Source organism: Geotrypetes seraphini, chromosome 1, assembly GCF_902459505.1.
Source record: "Geotrypetes seraphini chromosome 1, aGeoSer1.1, whole genome shotgun sequence".
Taxonomy (NCBI): Eukaryota; Metazoa; Chordata; class Amphibia; order Gymnophiona; family Dermophiidae; genus Geotrypetes; species Geotrypetes seraphini.
Genome location: NC_047084.1, coordinates 538,101,618 through 538,127,264, shown reverse-complemented (window position 1 = coordinate 538,127,264; position 25,647 = coordinate 538,101,618). Strand labels below are relative to the sequence as shown.

Here is a 25,647-nt window from a genome sequence, read left to right as displayed (position 1 = left end):
GCAGAAGGGAATTTGATTTGTTATGTCCAATTGGGAGCTCTTTTTTTTTCTTTATATTTTCCTGTAAATGTATTGTAAAATAACATAAGTCTGATAAATATGTCTGTTTTTTCAGCCTGCCAGTTATGCGCCTACCAGTTTATTAATTTTTTTAGTTGTTTTTTTTTTTAATGGCACTTTCAATTAATGGCATCAATTAAGCAAATTAAGTGAGATGCCTAGATTGGCTAAGCGTGCTGATCTATAATCTGGGCCAATGTGCTTATTAATGAGCAGGGGTAAATCATCTAGAGCAGGATTATCCAACCATTACCCAGCAGGGGACGCTGTAGTAGAATGATAGACAACGGCGCGAAAGACAAAAGCGCGCGCCAACAATTGAGCACAGCGCGCGCTGCCGCACCGCTCTAAATTACAGTTTTTAGGTGCTCCGACGGGGGGTTTTGTTGGGGAACCCCACCAGTTTACTTAATAGACATCGCGCCGGCGTTATGGGGGGTTTGGGGGGTTGTAACCCTCCACATTTTACTGTAAACTGAACTTTTTCCCTAAAAACAGGGAAAAAGTGAAGTTTTCAGCAAAATGTGGGGGGTTACAACCCCCCACAATGCCCCCACAATGCGGCGCGATGTCTATTAAGTAAAGTGGGGGGTTCCCCCCACACCCCCCCATCAGAGCACTAAAAACAGTAATTTAGAGTGGCGCGGCAACACGCACTGCGCTCAATTGTCTGGGCACGCCTTTGTCCCGGCGCGCTTTTGACCGGACACCTGATAGGTACCTTGCCTTCCCCCAAACAAAGGGCTAGATTCACTAAGCCCACCGATTAACTTCCGACCACTTAGTGACCCCTTTGCGACCTGATTTCCCTCTGACCAGATTCACTAACCTCTGTCCCGATCATCCTCCGATCTGTGCATGCAAATGAGAGGGAACGGCATTCAAATGCAGGCAGGCAGCGATTCACTAAAAAAAAAAAAAAAAAAAGAGGGACACCGACTGGGCTGACCAATCAAAAATAAGTGACTGCTGAGAACCAGTCACTCAGGTCCTTTCCAACTGCTCTGCCTTCTGGCGCCCTGCTCTCTGCCTCGATCCCGCTTCTCTGTCAGCCCCAATCCTGCTTCTCTGCAAGCCCCAAATCTCTCCTGCCCTTCCCCACAGCGCAAGCTGGGGTTTTAACCCACGGGTTTAAAGCGGGTTAAAACCACAGGCTTGCAAAGAAAAAAAAAAAGTAGTGCTCTGCCGGGCACGGAGAGTAAAAAAAAAAAAAGGTCACTATAGAGCGATCCGGGCACTCGGTTGGGGGCATGATTCCTATCGCCCTCATTTGCATGAGGGCGATTCGTGAATCAGCCCCCCCGGACACGGATCAGATCCCTCATGGGTTGTATCCGATTCGTGCCGTGCCCTTAGTGAATCTAGCCCAAAGTTGGTATTGAGGAGAAAATTTTGAAAGGATCCCTAGAATTGCAAATACAGTTTCTGAAAGCTAAGTTACATTTTTTTTACAAGCCTTTTTTTTATCAGACCAGGAAGTCTACATGATTCATGAAGAAAGTTTTAAGCTCATGAGACTCACTTATACCACTGCATCGTTTAAAAAGTGCAACTCAATTAAATGTCTGTACCTTCTGTCCTCTCCTTTCCCCTTTCATCTGAGTAATGTCATCATAAATCTACTGTAGAGGTAGCAGTGAGGAACTATTTATCAACTTTTTTTTTCTTTCAAGAAATATTATATTTCTTTATGAGGTCAGACTTGAAAAAATCTGAAACCTGAAATTAGATTTCTCATGACAAACGGCAGCCTGTGAATTACCATGGGATGCATAAAGTGCCCTGTAGATACTGTGCATGTTGCAGGTTCACTATTTGTTGACAACTTTTCATAGTCTATATTGATTGCTGAAAATATTATTTTGCTTCTGTCACCTTCTTGAAAAATAATAACTTGACAATAGTTTTTAAAAATTGATGAGACTAAAATTCATACTACCCTACGTTATACTACAATCATATAAAAAAAAATAAAACAAGTTACATTAAGATCTAGACGTGTATTTACTAAAGGGAGGAGAGGGATAGGTTTATTTGATATATCATATATTCTTTGTTTATTGTAATTTTTTGTTATTGTATTCCATTCTGTGTAGTCTTTGGCCAAAAGTCTTTTACTAAGGTTTGCTAAGCAGTTAGCATGAGTAGTAAGGTTATATAGCTTCTGTCAAACCTAATTTGCATATTTTCAACAGGTGACCATGCCCCCCCTGTCCCATCAGCCAATCTAGTGAGAATATGCCCAAACCCTGCCCATGCTTTCCCTCCATGCCCCCTTTGATTACATCACCAGATACAATGTTGTGACCCACACCTTTTGCAAAACCCCACCCCTAACTCCACCTTATTTACAAAACCACACCCTGTACCCCCCATCTTTTGCATAACCCCACCCCTAACTCCACCTTATTTACAAAACCACACCCTGTGCCCCACCATCTTTTGCATAACCCCACTACCAAACACCACCCTTTTTGTGTTAATTCATGACTTCTAAGTTCATTTTTATTATGTAATTTTTTATTGGCCCTCCCCTACTTCTGACACAGGCATAACAGATGTGATGGCAGTTGACCTCCATGGTGGCACTGCGGATAGCTACAGCAACTCATAACAAATTCAAAATATGATCACAGATTGACAGCTGATTTCCATAGTCAATGCGAGAGGTAGATTAACAGACAAACAGATGGATAAAACTACAGTGTACTGAAGTCAGGTTAGAAATCAGACAAAATTGTGTAGACATGGATGCCACTCTTCCATTTCAATCAGACTCCCTTTAGGATAGAATACATGTGTTCAGTGGGATATGAATCATATGATCAATTTTCCATTACTTTTTCTCAATCAGTGCCTTGTGGCACAAGTGGTAAATGAGAAAAATGTGATGTGAAAGCAACATCGGTCAATTTGGAGCTGGAACTGACTTTAGAGTAAGTTCTTTTCTCTCAGAGATAGAAGGTCACATACACCAGGGTGCCTTTATCAAACCAACAATCAGAAACCCAGGTTCGTGGATTTTCATGAAGCTGTTTGGAGGCTGCTCTCCATTTGTTCAGCGGATGCGGTGCTGGCCTCTAGTTATGGCAGCAGTAGCTATAGAAATCAGATAATACAAGCTGCTTCACTCCTTTGCTTTTGTTGAGTTAAGATCAGCTGATGGCAAGGGATCAGGCGTGATTCTCTAACCGGCACCTGTGATATGGATGCTGGTTAGAAAATTGGGAGAAAAAGAGTCTCCCAAGCCCCAAGAAGGAAAACTGTGTTCAGGGAGCTCCCCATTTTTCGGGTTTTTCTTTGATTCGGTTAGAAAATTGGGCCAGTTAGGCGGGGTTGGGCGTGTGTCCCTTAGGCCAGATGTGATTCTGTATAGGACATCCGATATGCGATTCTCAGCCACTTCTTAGGCGGCTGCAGAAACCGGTATCCTATCCAGAATTTACCCCCCAAAACTCCAAAATGTCAGTGTTGTGTGTTTGCTCACTTGTAGGCCCCATCTGTGAAAATTTTACAAATTTTGCTTTTGTTGCAAGTTTTGATCATTTGTTATGCACTGAAAATGATTTCAGTTCAGAAGGGGGTTATGCATAGTTTGCTAACGGCTCTGATACTGTACCTTTGTATTGTATGCACATTGCATTTGCTGGTATTTTATTTCTGCTCTCTCATGGTTATTTCTTTCTGTTGCCCTTCCTGATTCAACCTGATTCAATTTAAATTTTTTTTTTTTTTTTTTTTTTTTCTTCTTAGCTATTTCTGGGCAAGAATCCAAAGCTTTACCCGGTACTGTGCTTGGGTTCCAACTGCCGAAATCTCTGTTAAGACTTACTCCAGCCCATCTACACCCTCCCAGCCATTGAAGCCCTCCCCTGCCCATCCTCCTCCAAACGGCCATACACAGACACAGACCGTACAAGTCTGCCCAGTAACTGGCCTAGTTCAATATTTAATATTATTTTCTGATTCTAAATCTTCTGTGTTCATCCCACGCTTCTTTGAACTCAGTCACAGTTTTACTCTCCACCACCTCTCTCGGGAGCGCATTCCAGGCATCCACCACCCTCTCCGTAAAGTAGAATTTCCTAACATTGCCCCTGAATCTACCACCCCTCAACCTCAAATTATGTCCTCTGGTTTTACCATTTTCCTTTCTCTGGAAAAGATTTTGTTCTACATTAATACCCTTTAAGTATTTGAACATCTGAATCATATCTCCCCTGTCTCTCCTTTCCTCTAGGGTATACATATTCAGGGCTTCCAGTCTCTCCTCATACGTCTTCTAGCGCAAGCCTCCTATCATTTTCGTCGCCCTCCTCTGGACCGCCTCAAGTCTTCTTACGTCTTTCGCCAGATACGGTCTCCAAAACTGAACACAATACTCCAAGCGGGGCCTCACCAATGACTACTCTTGCGAAGTAGCCTCTGTTTTCTTGTATGGTGTTGGCTGCTTTATCAATAAAAATTATTTTAAAAAAATAATAAGTTACTATGCTAGAAAAAACATGCAAAATGGCTCATTATTTAAGAATTGTATTGGAAACCAGAAAGTAAAACATATTCATAGGCCTGGGTTTGCAAAAAGATAGTTATACCTCAATAAGGCATAGATTTCCCTGTTTTCAAGCCCCTATACCTAAATTGTGAATACAACTTATATACAGTACAGTGATCATTTGCAGCCATAGGAAAATGAAGCTCAAATAGGCTAAAGTGTCAGTTTCAAAGTTGGTGGCCAGAATATAAAGAACCTGCGCTAGGCAGATAATATTAGCAGCAAAGAAGACATTACTATCAGCAAAGAAGACATGCTGTATCTACTGAGAAAAGTCAAAGCCGAAAATCATAACATGGGATTAGAACAGAACATAAACAAGACGAAGATTATGAACATGGAAAATGATAAAGATTTTGAGCTTGAGGGCAATAGAATAGAAGTTGTAAAGGACTTCAATCTCATGAGCTATTTTGTAAACAAAGAAGCAACCAGCAGGGAGAAATACTCCGCAGAGTAGCATTTGGTTGCTCTCAATGAAGACTTTCAACAAAGTATTAAAAGGCATGGAGGTAACACTCCAAACAAAGATGAAACTTGTCCACACACTCATTTTCTTAGTGGTCAGTTACGGATGCGAAAGCTGGACAATACGGAAAGAAGACTGACTCATTTGAGCTTTGATGCTGGAGAAGGATTTTAGGCGTGCCATGGACCGCCAGCAGAACTAACAAATTGATTCTGGAAGAGATCAAACTGGCTATGTCACTCGAAGCCCAAATGATGAAGTTACGACTGTCTTATTTTGGTCACACCATCAGAAGAGAGAGATCACTGGAGAAGGACATCATGTTTGGGAAGATCGAAGGAAGCGGGCGAAGAGGGTGGCTTGCAATCAGATGGCTGGACACGTTGTAAACAACCATGGGGATGACGCTGGAGGATCTTTCCAGACTAGCACAAAACCGATTTCTTTTTAGATCTGCAATTCATCAAGTCGCTAGGACTCGAGCACAAGTCGACGGCACCTAATAAAAAGTTGTGCAAACAGGGCATATTTTATAAACTTGTGCATAACTAAAAACAACACCCATGATCTGTCCCCTAACCACATACTTTTCAGCAGCACAAACTAACTAGTGCATAACTTTTATAGAATCGTGCCTAACAAGTTACAAGTAAAACTTCCATTTAATTTCAGGTAAGAGCAATTATAAGGTGTTAATTGCCAATTATCAGAGCTAATTAGGCCTATTAGTCAATTAAGCTGTGCGTGCACATTGGCTGCATGATCTGATATATGCACATAACTTTATGAGCCATTTATAAAATTTCCCAAGTTTATAGAATCGGGCCTAGCACTTATGCATGTAACTTACGCACTTTGGTGCCAATCCCGCATGTAAGTGCTAGTAGTTTATAAACTTGGCCAACAATTTGCACCTAAGTGTAGGAGCTCCTTATTGAATTCTGCCTACAATTTCTAGCAAAAGCGCTTTAAAGCAGAAGATTCATGCCAGCAAAAGAATTAAAAAAAAAAAATATTGTGTAAATCAAGCACCGAGAGGCTTTGACCTATTCTTAAACAGCATTTTTGAGCTTCTTGACAGCAGCTTTTTTTTTTTTTTTTTTTGCACAATTTTTTTTTCTCTTGAATATCATACAACCATAAGAATAGCCTTACTGGGTCAGACCAATGGTCCATCAAGCCCAGTAGCACGTTCTTACGATGGTCAATCCAAGTCACTAGTACCTGGCCAAAACCCAAAGAGTAGCAACATTCCATGCTACCGATCCAGGGCAGCAGAGGCTTCCCCCATGTCATAATAACGTGAACTTTTCCTCCAGGAATTTTTCCAAACCTTTCCTAAAACCAGCTACGCTATCCGCCTTTACCACAACCTCTGGCAACGTGTTCCAGAGCTTAACTATTCTCTGAGTGAAAAAATATTTCCTCCTATTGGTTTTAAAAGTATTTCCCTCAATTTCATCGAGTGTCTTATGCCTTCCTCTTTATGGGTTGAATGTGCTTTGCCTTGTTTTTCCTCAGCTCTTTTAGGAGAGGATCTTGCTGAAGATGATCCTGCAAGCAGTGACTCCGACAACAGGGGATTGCTGATATTTGCTCTGGTTGATTTTGTTTGGGCTGTCGAAGCATACTTGTTAGCTTAATAAATACAATATTGCCTAAATTACACATATGAAAACTCAGAGTTAGTATGAAGACCAAAAGCCATTTTTACACACACATTAGCGGCTAATAATTGCTCTGTAAAGGTGAAAGATCTTCAGGTGCTAAGCCTCTGATATTACTTACAGCAACCGCCTCTAGGATTTGCTTAACCGCATCAGCAGCATCACGCTCGCTGTAATATCCTTTCTCCACAATCCTGCAAAAGAAACCAAGAAATGTTGCTTAAGCTTCCTGATTAAAAAGGCCCATACTGTGCAAGAAAAAAGCTTCATGAAACATTCAGCAAAATGTAATCAAATCTAGACACTGCTATTAATTCTCTCCTTGTGCTGCTGGGATGAAAATGGGCAGTTTGTAAAAGTATTCTCATCCTGAACCTCTCCATTTACGCAATAAAGCAAGTTCTAAGATCTGAATTTGGAAGTTATTGAATTTCAGAGAATGATTAATTTCTGAAAGGCAGCTTATGGTGTAGCAAAGGTTTTAATCAATAGAAATACACTGCACGAGATGCTGAATTGGTGTATGATCTAATGCCCCTTCAGAGAGGCAAGGAGCTATTTGTTCATAAGTGAACAGTCAGCACCGACTGATGTATTTTTTTAAGGCTGCTTATTGAGTGTACTCAAGTACTGTGATCAGTCCATTTTCATTGACAAGGGTGAAATATCGTGATGTGAGATAACATTTGTAAGTTTTTCCTATTACTTGAATATTAGCAGCATAGATGGAGTTTGGGAGTATGTGGAAGAGCAGTGCCTCTCCCCAAGTGCTGTGGGTACAAGGTGAGAACACAGGAAAAATGGAAGCATGGCCAACAGACAAGTGCAGAAACATGGTCCACAAGGACTTGGAACATACATAGCACTGTCAGCCCCTCTGACCCATCCTCTCTCTGCTCATGTGGTTCCTGTTTTAAAGGGAGACCACAGAGTTATCAATACTGTACAAGCTCTGAGTCCCACTATGTGGGGGTGAGGGGGAGGAGGAGGATGGAGATGACACCAAAATGGAGGGCGAAGGAAGGGCAGACATGAATGAAAGGAACACAGTGGGGATGAAGGAAGCGTGCAACTGAGGCTTTGGTGGGGGAGCATGATGGGAAGAAAGATAGTAGAATTGGGGGTTTGGGAAAGAGGGTAAGGAGGAGTGAGAGTTGGGAGAATGCAAGAGAGAAGGAAGGAGAGAAATAATAATAATAATTTTATTCTTATATACCGCCATACCGAAAAAGTTCTAGGCGGTTCACAACAAGGTGAGCTAATACACGGGATACAGATAAAATGCAAACTAGAATAATGGACTTAAAAACAGATAAAGACAGGAAGCATTTACAATATAATGCAGAAAATACCGGCATGGCAGGGAAAGAAGTAATACATAGAACAGATAAAATACATCAAGGAACTTGATTGAAAAAATGAAGCAGAATGCATTAAGCTACCAGCCTATCAAAGAGTTAAGTCTTTAACAATTTTCTAAAATCAGATAAGAGGGAAGGGTTTGAATAGGAGGAAGAAGATGGGAAGAGGGAGTTAAGAGGGCAAGGGGTTGCCTGGACTGTTTCTTTACAAAGACTGGCTGCCGTGTCTTTGCCACTTGATTTTGGCGGGCAACTTTGGTTTTTGTGCTACTCGGTGCATTGGTAGAGTTGAATAGGAACTTGGGTGTGCCTTGGTAGAGAATGACACGGGGACAGGTACCTGTGGATAACCGTGGGGTGGGGATGGAAATAGAGCCCTTGGGGCGAAGACAGGGACAGAGCCTGTAGAGACAGGAACAAATTGTGTCCCTGTGTCATTCTCCATTTAAGCTTGAGACTACCTTAAACAGGCTGTTCCAACTAGATGAAACAGCATCTATAAAATGCTAGCATCAATATGTAAAAACTTAACACATCTTAGACAACTGGCAACTGAATTCAATGATTTTAAAAAACTGCAGAAGCTGCTTTGAATTTAAATGAACCGTTAAATGACATCATTTATGTTTTTTCTGCCTTTGCTGTGACAGCAAAAGTCTTGTCCATCTGCAATGTCCTTCCACCACATGCCCACTTGACCAAACATCTTATCGTTACTGCAACAGATTCATCCACTGTTGCTGGCATCAAGGAGCATTTCCAACATTTAACAGACACTTAGGCCCAAATTCTGTAACCAGCGCCTAAAGTTAGGCACCAATTTTGGAGGCGCCCAACTAGATAGGCGCCTATCTAAATTGAATAACAAGCTCAATTAAGCTTTTTAATCACTACTAATTGAAACATAGGTGCCTATGAAGAAAGCGTGATTCTTTAACAAGGCGCTTCTAAAAATTTAGGCTATGTGTTAGGCGCCTTCGTACAGAATCACTGCTCTTAAGCTTGCTTAAGCGCTCGCATGAGCGCCTAACTTTTATTTGTGCCTAGAGCTGGCCTATTATTGGGCACCTCCAAAATAGGTTCCCAAATTGGTGCCGCTCAGCGTGATTCACTAAACACCACCCAACTTTTGGGCGTTTCTTATAGAATTTGCCCCTTATTTTTTTGTTCATCCACTACACAGTGTTGGTTCTTTTCTATACCAATGTCTGAAAGACAATCCAATTATCTTCCAAGACGATGTAAAAAAAAACAGAAAACAAGCTACTAAATCTTTGGGAAGGCTCTATTTGTGATTTGCAAATAACAGTTGTACAGAATATTGTTTATTGTATATTGTGAGCTTCTATACTGCTACTAATGACTGGGGAGTCAATTAATAATATTAACTTTATTTTTATATACCGCAATACCACAAACAGTTCAGAGCAGTTTACTGTAATATCGCTGTATACAGACAGCGATATTACAAAAAAAACTTTTGAAATTACATTAGCACGTTAAGATTAATCAAATCTATCTGGAAGTGTTTTAAAAATACATTGAGGCAGAAATGGAATCAGAGAAATCTATCAAAGAGATAAGTTTTAATTCTCTTCCTAAAAGTTTGATAAGAAAGTGCGTTTGAAATAAAGTTGGTTAAACGTGTAATTCCATTTGCCTGCTTGGAATGATAATGTTCTATCAAGGAATCTCTTGTAGATACAGCCCTTCAAGGTTGGAAAAGTGAACAAGTAAGCACTACGTGTACAAGTTGTGCCTGGAAATTCGAAATGATGAGATAGATAGATTGGGGATGAACCTGTTATGGTTTTGAAGCAAATTCAGAGAGGTTTGCATGAGATTCTGTAAAAGGTGTTACAATACATGGGTTCTATACAGAGTTACAGGGGCTTCTGTAGCAGTGTTACAATAGAGTTATTAATACCGGCATAATTATGGCATAATCAATCATCCTAGTTATGTTACCGGCACATCAATCGTGCATATGTTCATACCAAATCAACCAACCTACCTATATTCACAGCTAAGTACACAGTATTTACATACTTCCTAAGAAGTTTGGCCTATTCAACTAATATAGTCTATATACTGTCCCTTTTTATACTTTACTATAAAAACATAGAAACATAGAAGATGATGGCAGATAAGGGCCATAGCCCATCAGGTCTGCCCACTCTACTGACCCACCCCCAAGTCTACTATCCTAGGGATCCCACTCCTGGTGACAGGTTCCCTTGGCTTAACCCTCTAAGGGATCCCACATGGGCATCCCATTTGCTCTTAAATTCTTGCACGCTGTTTGCCTCGATCACCTGCATCTTGGAACGAGCTCCCGGTGCAGGTGATCGAGGCAAACAGCCAAGGGAACCTGTCACCAGGAGTGGGATCCCTAGGATAGTAGACTTGGGGTGGGTCAGTAGAGTGGGCAGACCTGATGGGCTATGGCCCTTATCTGCCATCATCTTCTATGTTTCTATGTTTCTATAAGTGTTCAAAGCTTGGGCAGATGAGGACTGAGTCAACGGGATGAGACAGGGACAGGGCAGGGATAGAGACAAAGCCTGTAGGGATGGCGTGGGGCTGAGGACAGAGCCTGCGGGGATGTTTCCTTTTGTTTTTTCCCTTATTTGTCTTTCTCGATATAACAGATGTATCTTTTTTACCCTCCTCCCTTCCAACTAATGTTTGTCCTGTCTCAATCTCAATGTTCATGTATTTTGTATTTTTTTAATTCTATCCTATTTTATAATTATGTACATCGCTTTGTAAACAGATTCAGCGATTCATCAAATATTTAATAAACCTTGAAACAAGCTTTGCCCCTGTGCCATTCTCTACTCCTTGTGGACAATCCAACCTTGCTTACTGATAACTCCTTGATCTGGTGGCCCTTGTGGCAGTCGCATGGAATTTGGTTGCTTGTTTGGCCACTTTCTCTGAGCCGAGTCGGCGGTATCAGCTTCAGTCCACTCAGTTCTACCACATGTCGTTCTGGCCCGGAAGCTGCAATATTCAAACTTGCTTGCTGTGCCTGAATTTGACGTGGTTTGCATCCAAATATGGGGTGTGGGTCATCAGGCACCTATTTTCCATTAAAGAATAGGTGCTCTTTGGGTGCCAATATATACAGGCACACTGTTATTGAATTAAACATTAATGTTATGCAGTACAAAATGATAGTTTTTTTAGTTCAAAATTTTTTATTGAGTTTGGTATATTAAGTACAATAAATGTTAACAAGGCAAGAAGCATGCACACTGCACCAATGGGTCTGCCTGCTGTATCACATTATGCAAAATGATAGTTTTCATTTCAGACAGGGCAAAATATTTATGTCTTTCTATAAGCAGTGACTAACTATTTAAATGCCAGATCATATTTTTGAGTAACTGATAGGACCCATCTGTTTTGGAAACTTCCTGTTCTAGGCTTGTATCCAGGCAAGTACTTTAATCAGTAGAATGATATATAGTAAATACTCTGATGATTTCACTTGGATTATTGTTTAATGAAACTAAAGTTTGGTTTTTGCCTAAGAATCAGCTCTTGCTATCTTTTCTATTACTGTTAAAGAGACTGAAACACAAGAATTTAAGAACCACCATATTGGGTCAGATCAGTGGTCCATCTAACCCAGTTTTCTGATTCCAACAATGACCAATCTCGGTCACAAATACCTGGCAGAAACCTAAATAATAGCAACATTCAATGCAACCAAACCAGGGAAGCAGTGGATTCCCCCATTTCTGTCTCAATAGCAGACTATGGATGTTTCCTCCAGGAACTTGTCCAAACCTTTCTTAAACCCTGCTAGGCTAACCGCTATAACCACATCTTCTGGCAATGAGTTCTAGAGCTCAACTATTCTTTGAATTAAAAGAACTAATTCCTCCTATTTGCTTTAGAAGTATTCCCATATAATTTCAACTTTCAATGAGTGTCCCCTGGTTTTTGCACTTTTTAAAAGGGTGAAAATTTGATTCACCCTTACCCATTCTACACCACTCAGGATAACTTTCAGAGATGTTAGATATTTTTTTCTCCTGTGACTGCACTAGAGTAGGCTAAAAAATGTGGAGAGGGGAGTGTTTTCTATATATAATTATAAATGAAGCCTTGTAATGTAGCCCCATTAGAAGCCAGTTTTAAATAAACACTAATGCAGAGGAACATGAGGAAACATCCTGCCACACCCCACCACCCGCCCTATTAAAAATGAAAATGGTGAAGCATATACTTCTACAATGGCATAGTCTTCTGGGATGTGATATTAAGTTGGTAGCAGTCAGTCTTTCTTAATAACAATGACTGCTGCTGGCTCTATTAGACCCAAATGGTCAGTGCCCGATCCTAAGCTATCAGGATGCAGCCAAAATTCAAAACCATACCCACATAGCTTACTTGTCATAGTTATGACCACTGCTCCCTCTAGGCCGGTGTATCACAAATTGTGTGCCATGAAGGATTCCAGGTGTGACCTGAGATGCTTGCAAGGAGGAAAGGCACTGGCTGACTGCTTACAGGACTTTGTTTTGTAGCAAAACAACAAAAGACTGTGGAACAGAAGATCAGATGGACCAGTTTGTAGTTTACTAAGGAGCCCATAATCAAAAAACATAGATGTCCAAAAAGCATCCTAAATCAGCACTTGGGACGTCCTAATTGCTGGGATGTCCAATGCCACAGTGGTCAGAGTAAATATAAGAATTGCTATATTGGGACAGACCGAAGGTTCATCAAGTCCAGTATCATAAGAACATAAGAATTGACACTGCTGGGTCAGACCAGTGGTCCATCGTGCCCAGCAGTCCTCTCACACGGTGACCCTCTGGTCAAACACCAGCGCCCTGAGACTAGCCCTACCTGCGTACATTCTAGTTCAGCAGGAACTTGTCTAACTTTGTCTTGAATCCCTGGAGGGTGTTTCCCCTATGACAGACTCCGGAAGAGCGTTCCAGTTTTCTACCATTCTCTGGGTGAAGAAGAACTTCCTTACGTTCGTACAGAATCTATCCCCATTCAATTTTAGAGAGTGCCCTCTCATTCTCCCTACCTTGGAGAGGCTGAACAACCTGTCCTTATCTACTAAGTCTATTCCCTTCAGTAACTTGAATGTTTCGATCATGTCCCCTCTCAATCTCCTCTGTTTGAGGGAGAAGAGGCCCAGTTTCTCTAATCTTTCGCTGTACGGCAACTCCTCCAGCCCCTTAACCATCTTAGTCGCTCTTCTCTGGACCCTTTCGAGTAATACCATGTCCTTCTTCATGTACGGCGACAAGTGCTGGATGCAGTACTCCAGGTGAAGGCATACCATGGCACGGTACAGTGGCATGATAATCTTCTCCGATCTGTTCATGATCCCTTTCTTAATCATTCCTAGCATTCTGTTCACCCTTTTCGCTGCCGCCACACATTGCGTGGATGGCTTCATCAACTTGTCGACCAGTACTCCCAAATCTCTCTCCTGGGGGGTCTCTCCAAGTACCGCCTCGGACATCCTGTATTCGTGTATAAGATTTTTGTTACTGGCATGCATCACCTTACACTTATCCACGTTGAACCTCATTTGCCATGTCGCGGCCCATTTCTCGAGTGTGTTTATGTCACGTTGCAGATCTTCGCAGTCCTCCTGCATCTTCACTAATCTGGATAACTTTGTATCATCCGCAATATCGTCGTACCAATTTCCAGATCATTTATAAATATGTTGACGAGCACGGGTCCAAGCACCGAACCCTGTGGCACTTCACTAGTGACGCTTTTCCAGTCCGATATTGCCCATTTACCCCCAACTCTCTGTTTCCTATCCGCAACCAGTTTTTAATCCAATGCAGCCAATCACAGAGCGGCGCGACCAGGAAGGACGCGCAAAGGTCACACTCCTGAGTTGTGCGTCGCTCTTCTAAAGACCAAGGCAGCCATCCAGGAGACCGCGCTGGACCACCGCCACTAAAAAAGGTACTGGGGGCGTGCACAGTGTATTAGGTGGAAAAAGTGTGTCTTATGGTCCAAAAAATACGGTAACTGCACTTAGTCCCTGTTGTATAATATTAACACGTAATTTCTATCATACATGTAATGGGCATGGGTGAGGCACGGTGCACCTAGCACTTACATGTTAACTTTGTAGAAATATGTCATTCATGTCACGACTTCCAGCATTTAGGCTGGAGAATTTATTATTGCTCATGCCTAAATGTTGGAACATAAATGCCAACTTATGCTAGTATTCTAGAATGGCAATTATGGGGAGAGTGTAGTGCAGTGGTTAAAGCTACAGCCTCAGCACCCTGAGTTTGTGGGTTCCAACTTGTCCTTGTGACCCTGGACAAGTCACTTAATCCTCCCATTGCCCCAGGTACATTAGATAGATTGTGAGCCCACCAGGATAGACAGGGAAAAATGCTTGAGTACCTGAATAAATTCATGTAAACCATTCTGAGCTTCCCTGGGAGAATGGTATAGAAATTGCAGTATGTGTGCAATTACCATTATAGAATTTGCACTTAACAGGAGATAGTTTGGCACCTAACTATAGGTGACTTCTTGAATTGACCTCAAGTGTCTAAAAATGGACAGGATTTAAGTGCAGGTTTAAAAAGGTCATCTTTACAACCCCATAGTACCTGTGCTTCCAAATTAAAATTTTCCGTCACTCTCCTTTATAGAACTCTGCATGCACTACATACCTGTGATTACCCTAGAGTTTTTCAAACATTTTCAAGTCTGGGATCTCTGAAGCCCATTCCAAAACCTTTCTTTCCTGTAAGTACGTCAGGGTTAATTTTGCTTCAGATCATTGTCTTAAATAAACAGCCTTTTTTCAGCTTTGTTTTCTTCACTGACTGGGGGGACAATTAGCTGCTCTAATATGTTGATATTTAGTTGAGTCTATTCTTCCACCCACATAGTATTTACTGCGCCACTGGCTGCCACACTACCCCACAGCATAATAAATCCACCCCTATGCTTAACAGTTGGCAAAGTGTTCTTTTCTTCAAACATTTCGTCCTTTTTCCAAAAATATCTTAAATGGTATGAGCTGAACAGTCAGTCCAAAGCACTTTGTTCCAAAACACTTCATATTTATTAAGGTTTTCTTTTGAATACTTCAGATGACTTTTGCGATGAGGATGTAGAAAAGGCTTCCTTCCAATGCAGCTCTCCAATGCAGATCACTGTTGTGTAAGCAATGTTATGCTGTTGACCTGTGGAAAACTGCTCCCGTGTCTGCTAAAGTTTCAATAGGTATTCTGTAGATCTGACGCATTTTTGAGAGATCTTTTCTTGGTCTTTCAGCAGGATTAAGGCAGAGGCAAACTGGGGCCCAGATGTTTAGAAGGGGTCCTCTCTGATGTGCTAATTCAAAGGCTCCCAAGGTAGAGTTTTGCTCTAATAAGTTAGGTGCTGGTAGTCAGAAAAGTTGGAAGGAAGAGGAAGTAGCAACCATTGCTTCAGAGGTCTCAGTGCCTTGTACTCCAGTTGGTAAGAGGAGTCATGGAGCAGAACTTCTTACCTGCTTCTTCCTTCTCCAGTCAAATTCACAGGGGAGGGGGGAGGGAACATTTATGTGAGTTGTAAAATGTGTTTATATTTCTAAGGGGGGAGGGTAAAGTGCTTCTTTGCCTAGGGTCTACAAAAGGATTAATCATATCCTGCCTCCAGATTAGAGAATGACATGGGGAAAATATTTGTCCCATCCCCATGAGTTTGTCCTCATCCCCGCCCTGTCCCCATCACTTCGGTCTCCAATCCTGCCCCATCCCCACGAACACCATTTGACATGTCTTCTTTCTCCATGCTCATCATTCATCTTCCATCTCTATGTAAGTTTTCCCCCCATGTTCAGTAAGCATCTCCATTCTCTGTCTCCCATACTTCCCTTTCTAGTATTTCCTCTGCGCCTATCTCCCTGCCTTCATCATCTCACCATTCTATGATCCACTCCTCCTTTGTACAGTATCACTCCTCTATATCCCTATGCCTCCCTGTCCAGCATCTTCCTTCTGCATTCTTATTCTGCCTCATGTCTAACCATCTTCTCTCTATGTCCATATACCCTCCCATGTCTAGCATTACCCCTCTATGTCAATATACCACCCCCATGCAGATGCAGGATTCTCCTTTTTGTCCCTGTTCCTATGCTCCCATCCATGCCAACCATCTCCCCTCTTTTTGTATAATTTCCTGTGTCCAGCTTCTCCTCTCTCTTACTCCCTTACACCAATGTGTCTCTCACACTCTCTCTTTCCTCCCTCCCTCCACAATGTTCAATATTTCACTCACTTTTCCTTCATCCCCTTGATTCAGCTTTCCTCTTTCCCTTTCCTTCTCTCTCTTCCTTCCTGCAGGTCCTGCACCTCTCTCTCTCCCTTCCCTCCAGCTCCACTTCACCCACCACATGAGCCCAGTATCTGTTTCCCTCCCCCCCAATCCCCAGATCAGATCCAGCAACTGTCTTCCTTCCCTTCAGCTCCAGCTGATCCATCAGCCCAAGCAACTCCCTCCTACCTTCCAACCAGAAGTTACATCTGAAGGAGGGATTCAGTGGCAAGAAGGTTCCAGTTGGAGCAGCCCTGCGTGCAGGAAATTTCTAACAGGCTGGTATACCCACCCCAGGAGGCACGAAGGGGCCAACCAAGGAGAATCACAGGTTTGTTGTTTTGGGCTGAACATAAGAATTGCCGCTGCTGGGTCAGACCAGTGGTCCATCGTGCCCAGCAGTCCGTTCACATGGCAGCCCTTAGGTCAAAGACCAGTGCCCTAACTGAGACTAGCCCTTACCTGCCTACGTTCTGGTTCAGCAGGAGCTTGTCTAACTTTGTCTTGAATCCCTGGAGGGTGTTTTCCCCTATAACAGCCTCCGGAAGAGCGTTCCAGTTTTCTACCACTCTGGGTGAAGAAGAGCTTCCTTAAGTTTGTATGGAATCTATCCCCTTTTAACTTAAGAGAGAGTGCCCTCTCGTTCTCTCCATCTTAGAGAGGGTGAACAACCTGTCTTTATCGGGAGGGGGGGAGGATGCTATGATGGGGTGCGATAGGGAAAGAGGGGGCTGCTGGACTCATGAGGGGTGGGACTGCTGCTGCACCCAAAATTTCAAGAGGGGGCTGCTGGATGTGCGATCATGAGGAGTCTGCTGACCAGGAGAGGTGGGAAAGGAGGAAACCCGTGGCAGATACTTTACTGCGGGGACAAGGCCATTCACCAATCCAAGGGGCGGTGAATGGCCTTGTCCCCATACCTACGGCAACCAGACTTTTTTTCCGCCATTCCTGTTGGTTGACTATTACCCACGGCTGCCAAACCCTAGAAACTGGAGTTCAGGCAAGACAGTGTAAACCTCCAAATTTGGGAAAGGCTAACTCAAAATACTGCAAAGAATTCTATGAGACAGAATGCTAGGATAAACCCTAACTGAGAAAGTCATAGATTCGACCCTGAAAAGAGCATGTGACTCAGAATATGAAGAAGCTCAAGGGCTAGGCAAACAGACTTGATCAATGCAGAAAATAAGCCTAGCTGATGTGGAAAGTGCTTTACGTAGGCTGGGAAATGAAGTCCCTGGCCCCAGTAGTCAACACAAATGGAGAATAGCTTTGACAACCTTCTACATGGAAGGAAAAAGGAAGTGCTCAGCAACTTCTAGAAGTCTAAAGCGGCCATAAAGACTAGAGCATTCATAGGGGAGAAAGAGGACACTCCAGAAGTAAGTAGAGACTTGCTCTCAACCTGAAGCCCTGAAAATGCCTCTTCTCATAATTATCCCTCTTCTGAAGAGATGAACATTAGAGAATAAAAGGCAGTTGGTGAGGGAGTGGAAGCCAGCAGGCCTTGAGCATACGCAATTGCTGAATGCTCCATGCTAGCCAATCATGAGATGCCTGTTATGGTGGTTGTAGATTTGCCACACAGAGCCGGGATAGTATGGGATTAAAACAGCTCAAGAGTGATGGGGAAGTGGAAGGTTTCAAAAGCTATGGTCTTGTGGGCCGTAAGTATCCCACCCCTGTTATAACAAGTGAGTAGAGTATATGCATAATTACACCATCTTTGGATAGGTATAAATGTGAACATTTGAATTTATATGCTATGGCTGATTCTGGGTGCCTATATTACCTATATAGGGATAATACAGAAGCCTTCTTATACTTTCAACATAGGCATCCCTTTTTAAAAACTACTCCAAATGTACATTCTACCTGATGTTTATTTATCAGCTTCCAACTTTGACATGTTTCCTTATTCTGATCAACCACCTACAGGATCTGAATCAACGCTCATATAAGATGAGATATGAATCACAGTATACTACCTCTGAGGGCTTTATCCACAGTCAGAGATTTAAATATTGAGAAGCTGTCACTCACAGGTTCATGACTTGTAAATTATGTTTTATCAGTCATACAGACGTGATAGCCAGCTCATCTCACATCAAATACGTATTATTGTAAAATATATTAGATAACTAAAGAATTGGGGAGGAGGGAGAAAATCTGCTAAAATAAAAACACTACAATGTCTACAGCATAAGTTTTGTTGCAATAGATAAACCATGCACCAAAAAAAAGGAAGCTGCAGTCCAGACTGACACATGAAAAGACATAAGAATAGCCCAGTAGCCCATTCTTACCGTGGCCAATCCAGGTCACTAGTACCTGGCCAAAACCCAAGGAGTAGCAATATTCCATGCTTCCGATCCAGGGCAAGCAGTGGCTTCCCCCATGTCTTTCTCAATAACAGACTATGGACTTTTCCTCTAGGAAATTGTCCAAACCTATCTTAAAACCAGTTACGCTATCTGCTCTTACCACAACCTCAGGCAATGCGTTCCAGAGCTTAGCTATTCTCTGAGTGAAAAAATATTTCCTCCTATTGGTTTTAAAACTTCATCCAGTGTCCTCTTATTTATTTATTTCCTACAAAAACAAAATATGAAAAATAAGCCTTAGCAAATTAGGCCCATAGAAAGAAGCCTAGTATAATAAAGTATCTTTATGTCGCCCCTCTCCTGTCTTTATTCTTTCTTTTTCTTATATCTTTATTGATCAAAAGTCAAATACAGTGATGCTGTTTCATAGGCAATCTCAGATCCTTTTTGGGGGGTTCATGCTTCACCTCCTTTCCTTAACTCAAACAAGCATGGAAGGTACCTAATAGACACATGCTCCACTAATTTTAGGTGCATGATTACTGCCTCTCACTGGAGAGGCAGTCCCACAACAAGTCTTTATTTCTAAGCAAACATACTAAGATCTTTAAATCTGTCCTCACATGCTTTATGACAAAGACCACTGGCCATTTTAGTATCTACCCTCTGGACAAACTCCATCTTATCTATATTTTTTTGAAGGTGTGGTCTCCAGCATTCCAAATAAGGCATAACCAGAGATTTACAGAGGGCTGTGGAGTTGGTAGATAAATCCTCCGACTCAGACTACTCAGTTTCTGGTACCCACAACTCCGACTCCAGGTACCCAAAATTGTCTCCAACTCCTCGACTCCAACTCTGATTCCACAGCCCTGGCAACTCTAACTCTGACTTCAGAGTTTCTGGTACCCATGACTCAGACTTCAGTACCCAAAATTGTCTCCAACTCCTCGACACCATCTCCACAGCCCTGGATTTACAGCAGTGTATCACAAACTGTGTGCCGTAGCGAGATTCAGGGTGTGCAGCGAGACTCCGGCAAGGAGAGGTGCCGGGACCAGCTGACTACCTACAGGATGTGCCTCTTGCGGTGAGAGGCATGTCCTGTAGGCAATCAGCTGGCGCCGGCACTGATCCTCCTCTCCGCGCCTTTTTTCCCCAGGTTAGCAAGCTCAGGGCTGATGCTGCAGCCAATCTAACAGGCTGCGGCGTCCCCCTGGCCTTTCCTGTCTAAGTTTAAAAAGTAATTACTGTCTGCAGAAGATCACTGGCACTGCAGCCCATGGCCTCTGCTGCACTTTCCCTCTGCCACAGTCCCATCCCTCCTCTGACGTAACATCCTGTTTCAGTCTGGGACAGACTGAGGCAGAGGGAAAGTGCAGCGGAGGCTGCGGGCAGCCTGTTAGAATGGCTGCAGTGTCAGTGATCCTTGGCAGATAGTAATTACTTTTTAAACTTAGACTGGAAAAGCCAGGGGGATGCTGGATGAGGGTGGAGACAAGGGGGAAGCATGCCGGCCTTTGGGGGACCCTATAAAGCCACGGGGCCGAGGGCAACTAGTACATCTGCCGTCATGTGAGGTTCCCAAAATATTGGGGGTGTTCGGGCGCCTACAGCACCCACAGAGCTGGTGCCTAAGAGGAAGGACATTGATGGGAACTCCAATAACTTGGAACATGAGGTCGTTGCTGGGCAGACTTTACGGTATGTATCCACAAGTGACGAGATGGTTGGATGGGCTGGAGTTAGCTTCGACGGCAACTCCAATAGTTGGAACCTAAGGACAGTACCAGGCAGACTTTACAGTCTATGGCCTAGAAATATATTTTTATAAAACGATGATTTAATTTAATCATGAATTTATAATGCATGTAATTAATGGGCAAACTTGACGGACTGTTCAAGTCTTTATCTGCTGTCATTTACTATGTTATGTTACTATGATGAGGATGCCAACAGTGACATTGATAGAAGAGCATTTAGGGAAAAAGTTATCAATGTAGTATTTAAGATGGATTATTTTAGCACAGGTCATGCTATTTTAGCACAGGGTCCCAGTCTCATTTTGTGCAATGAGACTCTGTGCTAAAATAGTATGACATATGGTAAAATATGTCAAGGAAATAACACTCCAGACGAAGATCAGACTTGTCCATGCACTCATTTTCTCAGTGGTCAATTATGAATGCGAAAGCTGGACACTAAGGAAACAAGTCAGAAAGAGTGACTCATTTGAGCTTTGATGCTGGAGAAGGATTTTAGACGTCCCATGGACCACCAGAAGAACTAACAAATCGATTCTGGAAGAGATCATAGAAATAGACGGCAGATAAGGGCCACTGCCCATCAAGTCTGCCCACTCCAGTGATCCTCCCTATCTATCTTTGCGGATAGATCCCACATGTCTATCCCATCTGGCCTTAAAATCCGCCACACTGGTGGCCTCAATAACCTGAAGTGGAATAGAAACATAGAAATCAAACCGGCTATGTCACTCGAAACCCAAATGATGAAGTTACGACTGTTATTTTGCTCACACCATTAGAAGAGAAAGATCGTTGGAGAAGGACATCATGTTTGGGAAGATCGAAAGAGCCAGGCGAAGAGAGCAACCTGCAACCAGATGGCTGGACACCGTTGAAAACAACTATGACTAGCACAAAACCGATTTCTTTTGGTCTGTAATTCATCAAGTTGCTAGGACTCAAACACGAGTCGATGGCACCTAACTACATGGTAAAACAACCCATCTTAAAGATAGCCCAAATTGATAACTTCCCTTCCTTAGGTGGAATTTTAGAAGTTACATATGTATGTGTACACATACACATATAAATGCCATTATTTGTACATACTGGATGCATTAATCTTAGTGCCCATGTTATAGAATTATCCCCCTATAAAGTTAAGACATTTTTTATCATGCATTATTCACAGAGAATGTGTCAAAGGAATCTAGTTATTTTCAGTTATTCTGTGTGGCACTCACCTGTCGAATAGTTCGCCGCCTGTTACTAGCTCCAGAACCAAGCTGATTTCAGTGGGTGTTTCAAATACCTCCAATAGTTTTATCTGCAATACAATTGTAGTCAATATACACATTAGGATTATTTTCTTTGTTTTTGCTAGATATCCTATGTTGAAATGATAACTGGTAAATTCAAAATGAACGAAACTGGCCAAACATCAACATATTACCGAGTTCAGTCTTCACTGAAATATCAATTATTCAACATGACACTGAGGACATCACATCATATTTTGTGGAGACATGCCAGAAGAGTTTCTTTCGTTTGTAAGATTTTTTTTTTTGCTGGAGAACTATCTCAGACAAACCAGAAATGTAAGGCTTATGTATCCTTCTTTTAAAGGCATTTGCACCAAAAAGCTACTTGAGCAACTTTTTTCTTATAAGGCAGCATCAATATGGAATAATAATAATAATAACTTTATTCTTTTATACTGCCATAACCAAAAGTTCTAGGCGGTTTACACTAAGACAATCAGCAAAATACAGAACATAAAAATTTGAACATTCAATAAAAATACAAGTTGTGAACTTTAAAAATACAATTTCAATAATAATGGATCGTGATAAGAAATAAATTTATCGAACAGCGTCGTCTTTTTTTTTTTTTTAATTCTTTATTCATTTTTAAAACTACGATTGTGCACAAGAGATGATGCATTTACATAAAATATTAACATTACAGCACAATAAACTTGATAGAAATAATGACAAAACTTATTTCCCCCCACCCCTTCCCAATTCTGTTTGGCCCAGGCGCCTCAGGCTCCACCTGTGGGCGGGGTTTGAGCTGCCTGGGCCAATCAGGCCCTAAGGCCAGCCATTCAAGGGATGGCTTGGCACTGTCCGGCCAACTTCTACAGATACGGAGAGGGGAATTGGGGGTGGGTGGGGGGGTTGAGGGGTCGGCGGGGGGTCACACGGGTCGGCGGGTGGTCCGATCATGGGATTTGGGGGGCGATCGTGGGAGGGGGTGCATTGAGGGCAGGAGGGCCTGGGATCCCTCCTGCCCATATCTTAGTGGGGGTGGGGGGTGTGCTCCCTCCTGGCCCGATCATAATCGGCGGGGGGTCACGACTCTCCAGGGCAGGAGGGTTTGGGCTCCCTCTTGCCCCGATTGTTGGGGGGGGGTTGCATCTCTCCGGGACAAGAGGACTTGGGCTCCCTCTTACCCCAATCTTGTTGGGGGGGTGATGCATCGCAGCAGGAGAAATTGGCTATCTCCCCTGCCGCAATGCGATCACCCCTCTACCCGAACTGCCACAAACCGCGGCAGGAGAGATTGGGCATCTCTCCTGCTGCGGGTTGCGGCAGTTCGAGTAGAGGGGTGATCGCATCGTGGTAGGGGAGATGAGCCATCTCTCCTGCCGCGATGGTTACAGTGGCGGGGTGGGTAGGTTGCTGGGCCGCTGAGCTGATCGCGCCAGCCGCCATTTTTCGGCACTTATACCTGTTTTGACTTGGTTTAAGTCAAAACGTATAAGTGCCGACTAGGCAACCTGTCAAAAGGTTTGGTTATACCTGCCGTACGCCTAAGTGTAGGTCGGCCCATCTCCCGCCCTTTCCCCTCCTCTAAAAACGCTTCTTTTCGCTCTATGCTTTAGAGGCAGGGGAAAGGCCTAAGCTGGTTTTAGATATGTCTAAAACCAGCTTTGGTTATGGGTACTTTTTTAATTATTATTATGAGCCCCTGAGTGTAAGTGTGCATATGGAGGGGAATTTCCCAAAAAATGCCTGTCAGAATTGGGTCTTTTAACTCATTAAAGGGTTACCATATTTAAAAAAAAAAAAAAAGAAAACCCCAGACACATGATCCCATTCCATTCCACCTCCAGCACGTCCCATTCTGCCCCAGCCCCAACTGGTTCCATCTTCAGCCCTGCCCAGTACTGCCTCTAGCTACACCCTTTTCCGCCCTCCAGTCCTGCCCCAAGAAAGCTTCCTCTTTTTGCGACAAGCTCTAGTCACGTCTGGAGGGCATGCTCAGAGGCTCTCCAGATGCAGCCGGAACTTCTAGGGGCTTTCCAAAACTAGGACAAATGCCGGGTTTTAGAAAGTCCATCTGGGAGCCCGGACAGTCCTCTAAAAAGAGGACATGTTCAGGTTTTCCCAGACATCTGGTAACCCTAATTCATTACATCCAATAAACATGTCCATCTTTAGAGTCAAAATTCTTCAACGAAAAGGTTGCTACTATAAGAAGCTCTTTCCATCAGCAGTCACGGGAATGGGGATCCCGTGGGGATGCCCCTCATGGTCTCGGGATCCCGCGGGGTTCAATACAGCTCAAGCCACGAGACTCGTCTGATTTTCCTACCTGCCCTGCCGCAAGGCTCGTCTTCCATTTCCTGCCTGCCCTGCCGCAGCACACATAGCCAATCGGAAGTCTTCCCCGATGTCAGCGCTGACGTCGGAGGGAGGGCTTATGGAAAACTTACGGTCAGCTATGTGTGCTGCAGCAGGGCAGGCAGGAAATGGAAGACGAGCAGTGTTCTCCCTAGCACCCGGTTGTCCCCCCGCCAGCTCACCCGGTGCAGAGCCCTCCTCTCAAGCACAGGCTCTGCACTTTCACCCTCTTCCCAGCGCCTTGGAGCCTGCATTTATCACTTCCCTCTCTCCTCTCACTTTTCCGGCCCTCTCTTCCTCTTCTCACCTCCCTCCACTTGCTGTGGGTCGCCAGCAGCAATTGTAAACAATTCACCAATGGCCGCCCTGCAGCCTTCCATCTGCCGCGCGGAGGAGCATGGGCTTGGGAAGGGGCTTATTACCTCAGGGATATCAAAGCTCTAGTCCCGGATCTGTTTCCATTCCAGCGGTAGGAAGCGATGTAATACAGGTCGCAAGGAGGTCAGGGATAGAGACGGATCATTGGGCCTAGGCATGGAGGAGCTACCTTACTGCACGCTTTAAGAGGAAAATAAGCTTTTAAATCCTAGGGTGTTTTTGTTTCAGGGCTAAGTTCAGGGCTAAGTGATTATTTCCAAAGCTCGTTGTAAGCACCAAAGAGGTGGTTGTCTCGGGGCGGGGGGGGGGGGGATATTCAAAGCAATTTCACTGTACCTAAATGGCTCTGGGTCACTGAAAACCAGGTATGTTGGGGACATTCTGTGACTGAAGTGAGCATTTGGCTAGTAAAGGACTGATATTCAAGACTTAACTTGCCAAAGTCAATGGGACTATGCTTAAAACTCAATCCTTCCTTTATGCCATTCACCATAGTCTGTTAAATACTGAATATCCCACTTAACCTAGAGTTTAGCTGACTGTAAACCCATAGAGACACTGGATTTGGACAGGGGGAGAGAGGAGAGAGAGACAGAAAAGGACCTTGAGGAGGGGCTGGAATGCAGACGAACCAAAAGGAAGGGGAAGACAGAGCAGATGCTGGACTAGAGGGGGTAGAGAGAGGAAACACACTGAACTGAGGAGAGAGAGATGCCAGGCCCTGGAGAGAGGGAGGACAAAGAGAGTGAGACAGACAGAAAGACCTGGAACAATGGTGGGAGGACTCAATATGTTAGTTTTGGGAAATATATATAGCAGATGTCTTTGTATTGTGTTCAAAAGAAAAGGAAATGCATTTCTGGTTTTATTTCTACAATGTTGAAGGACTTGCTGACCCTTGCTGTGGCTGGTGGGATCCCCAAGCACCGCCAGCAGAGGACCTCCTCTAGAGATGGCCAGAACTCCCCTCCAACAAGCACAGCAGTCGATGGCAACATCCATGAGCCACTGAGGTGCTAGCCTCTGTGACTCAGGGACGCTACTGCTGCCTGCCAAGCTTTGCAAAAGGGACCCCCGGCCAACTGCAAAGGAAGTCCTCAGCTGACAGCTTGGGGGTTCTCATCAGCTGAG

General features: G+C 43.4%; 1 protein-coding gene across 1 annotated transcript in view; it reads right to left on the bottom strand.

The window, feature by feature from the left end:
- The window catches only part of CAMK4 (calcium/calmodulin dependent protein kinase IV), a 312,089-nt gene that overhangs the window by 49,743 nt on the left and 236,699 nt on the right, over positions 1 to 25,647 (bottom strand). Inside the window, exons 4-5 of the mRNA XM_033929125.1 lie at positions 21,754 to 21,836; positions 6,873 to 6,945 (exon numbers count right to left, since the gene is read on the bottom strand). Of these exons, the coding sequence (XP_033785016.1) occupies positions 6,873 to 6,945; positions 21,754 to 21,836 (156 nt within the window). The remainder of the gene's footprint in view (positions 1 to 6,872; positions 6,946 to 21,753; positions 21,837 to 25,647) is intronic.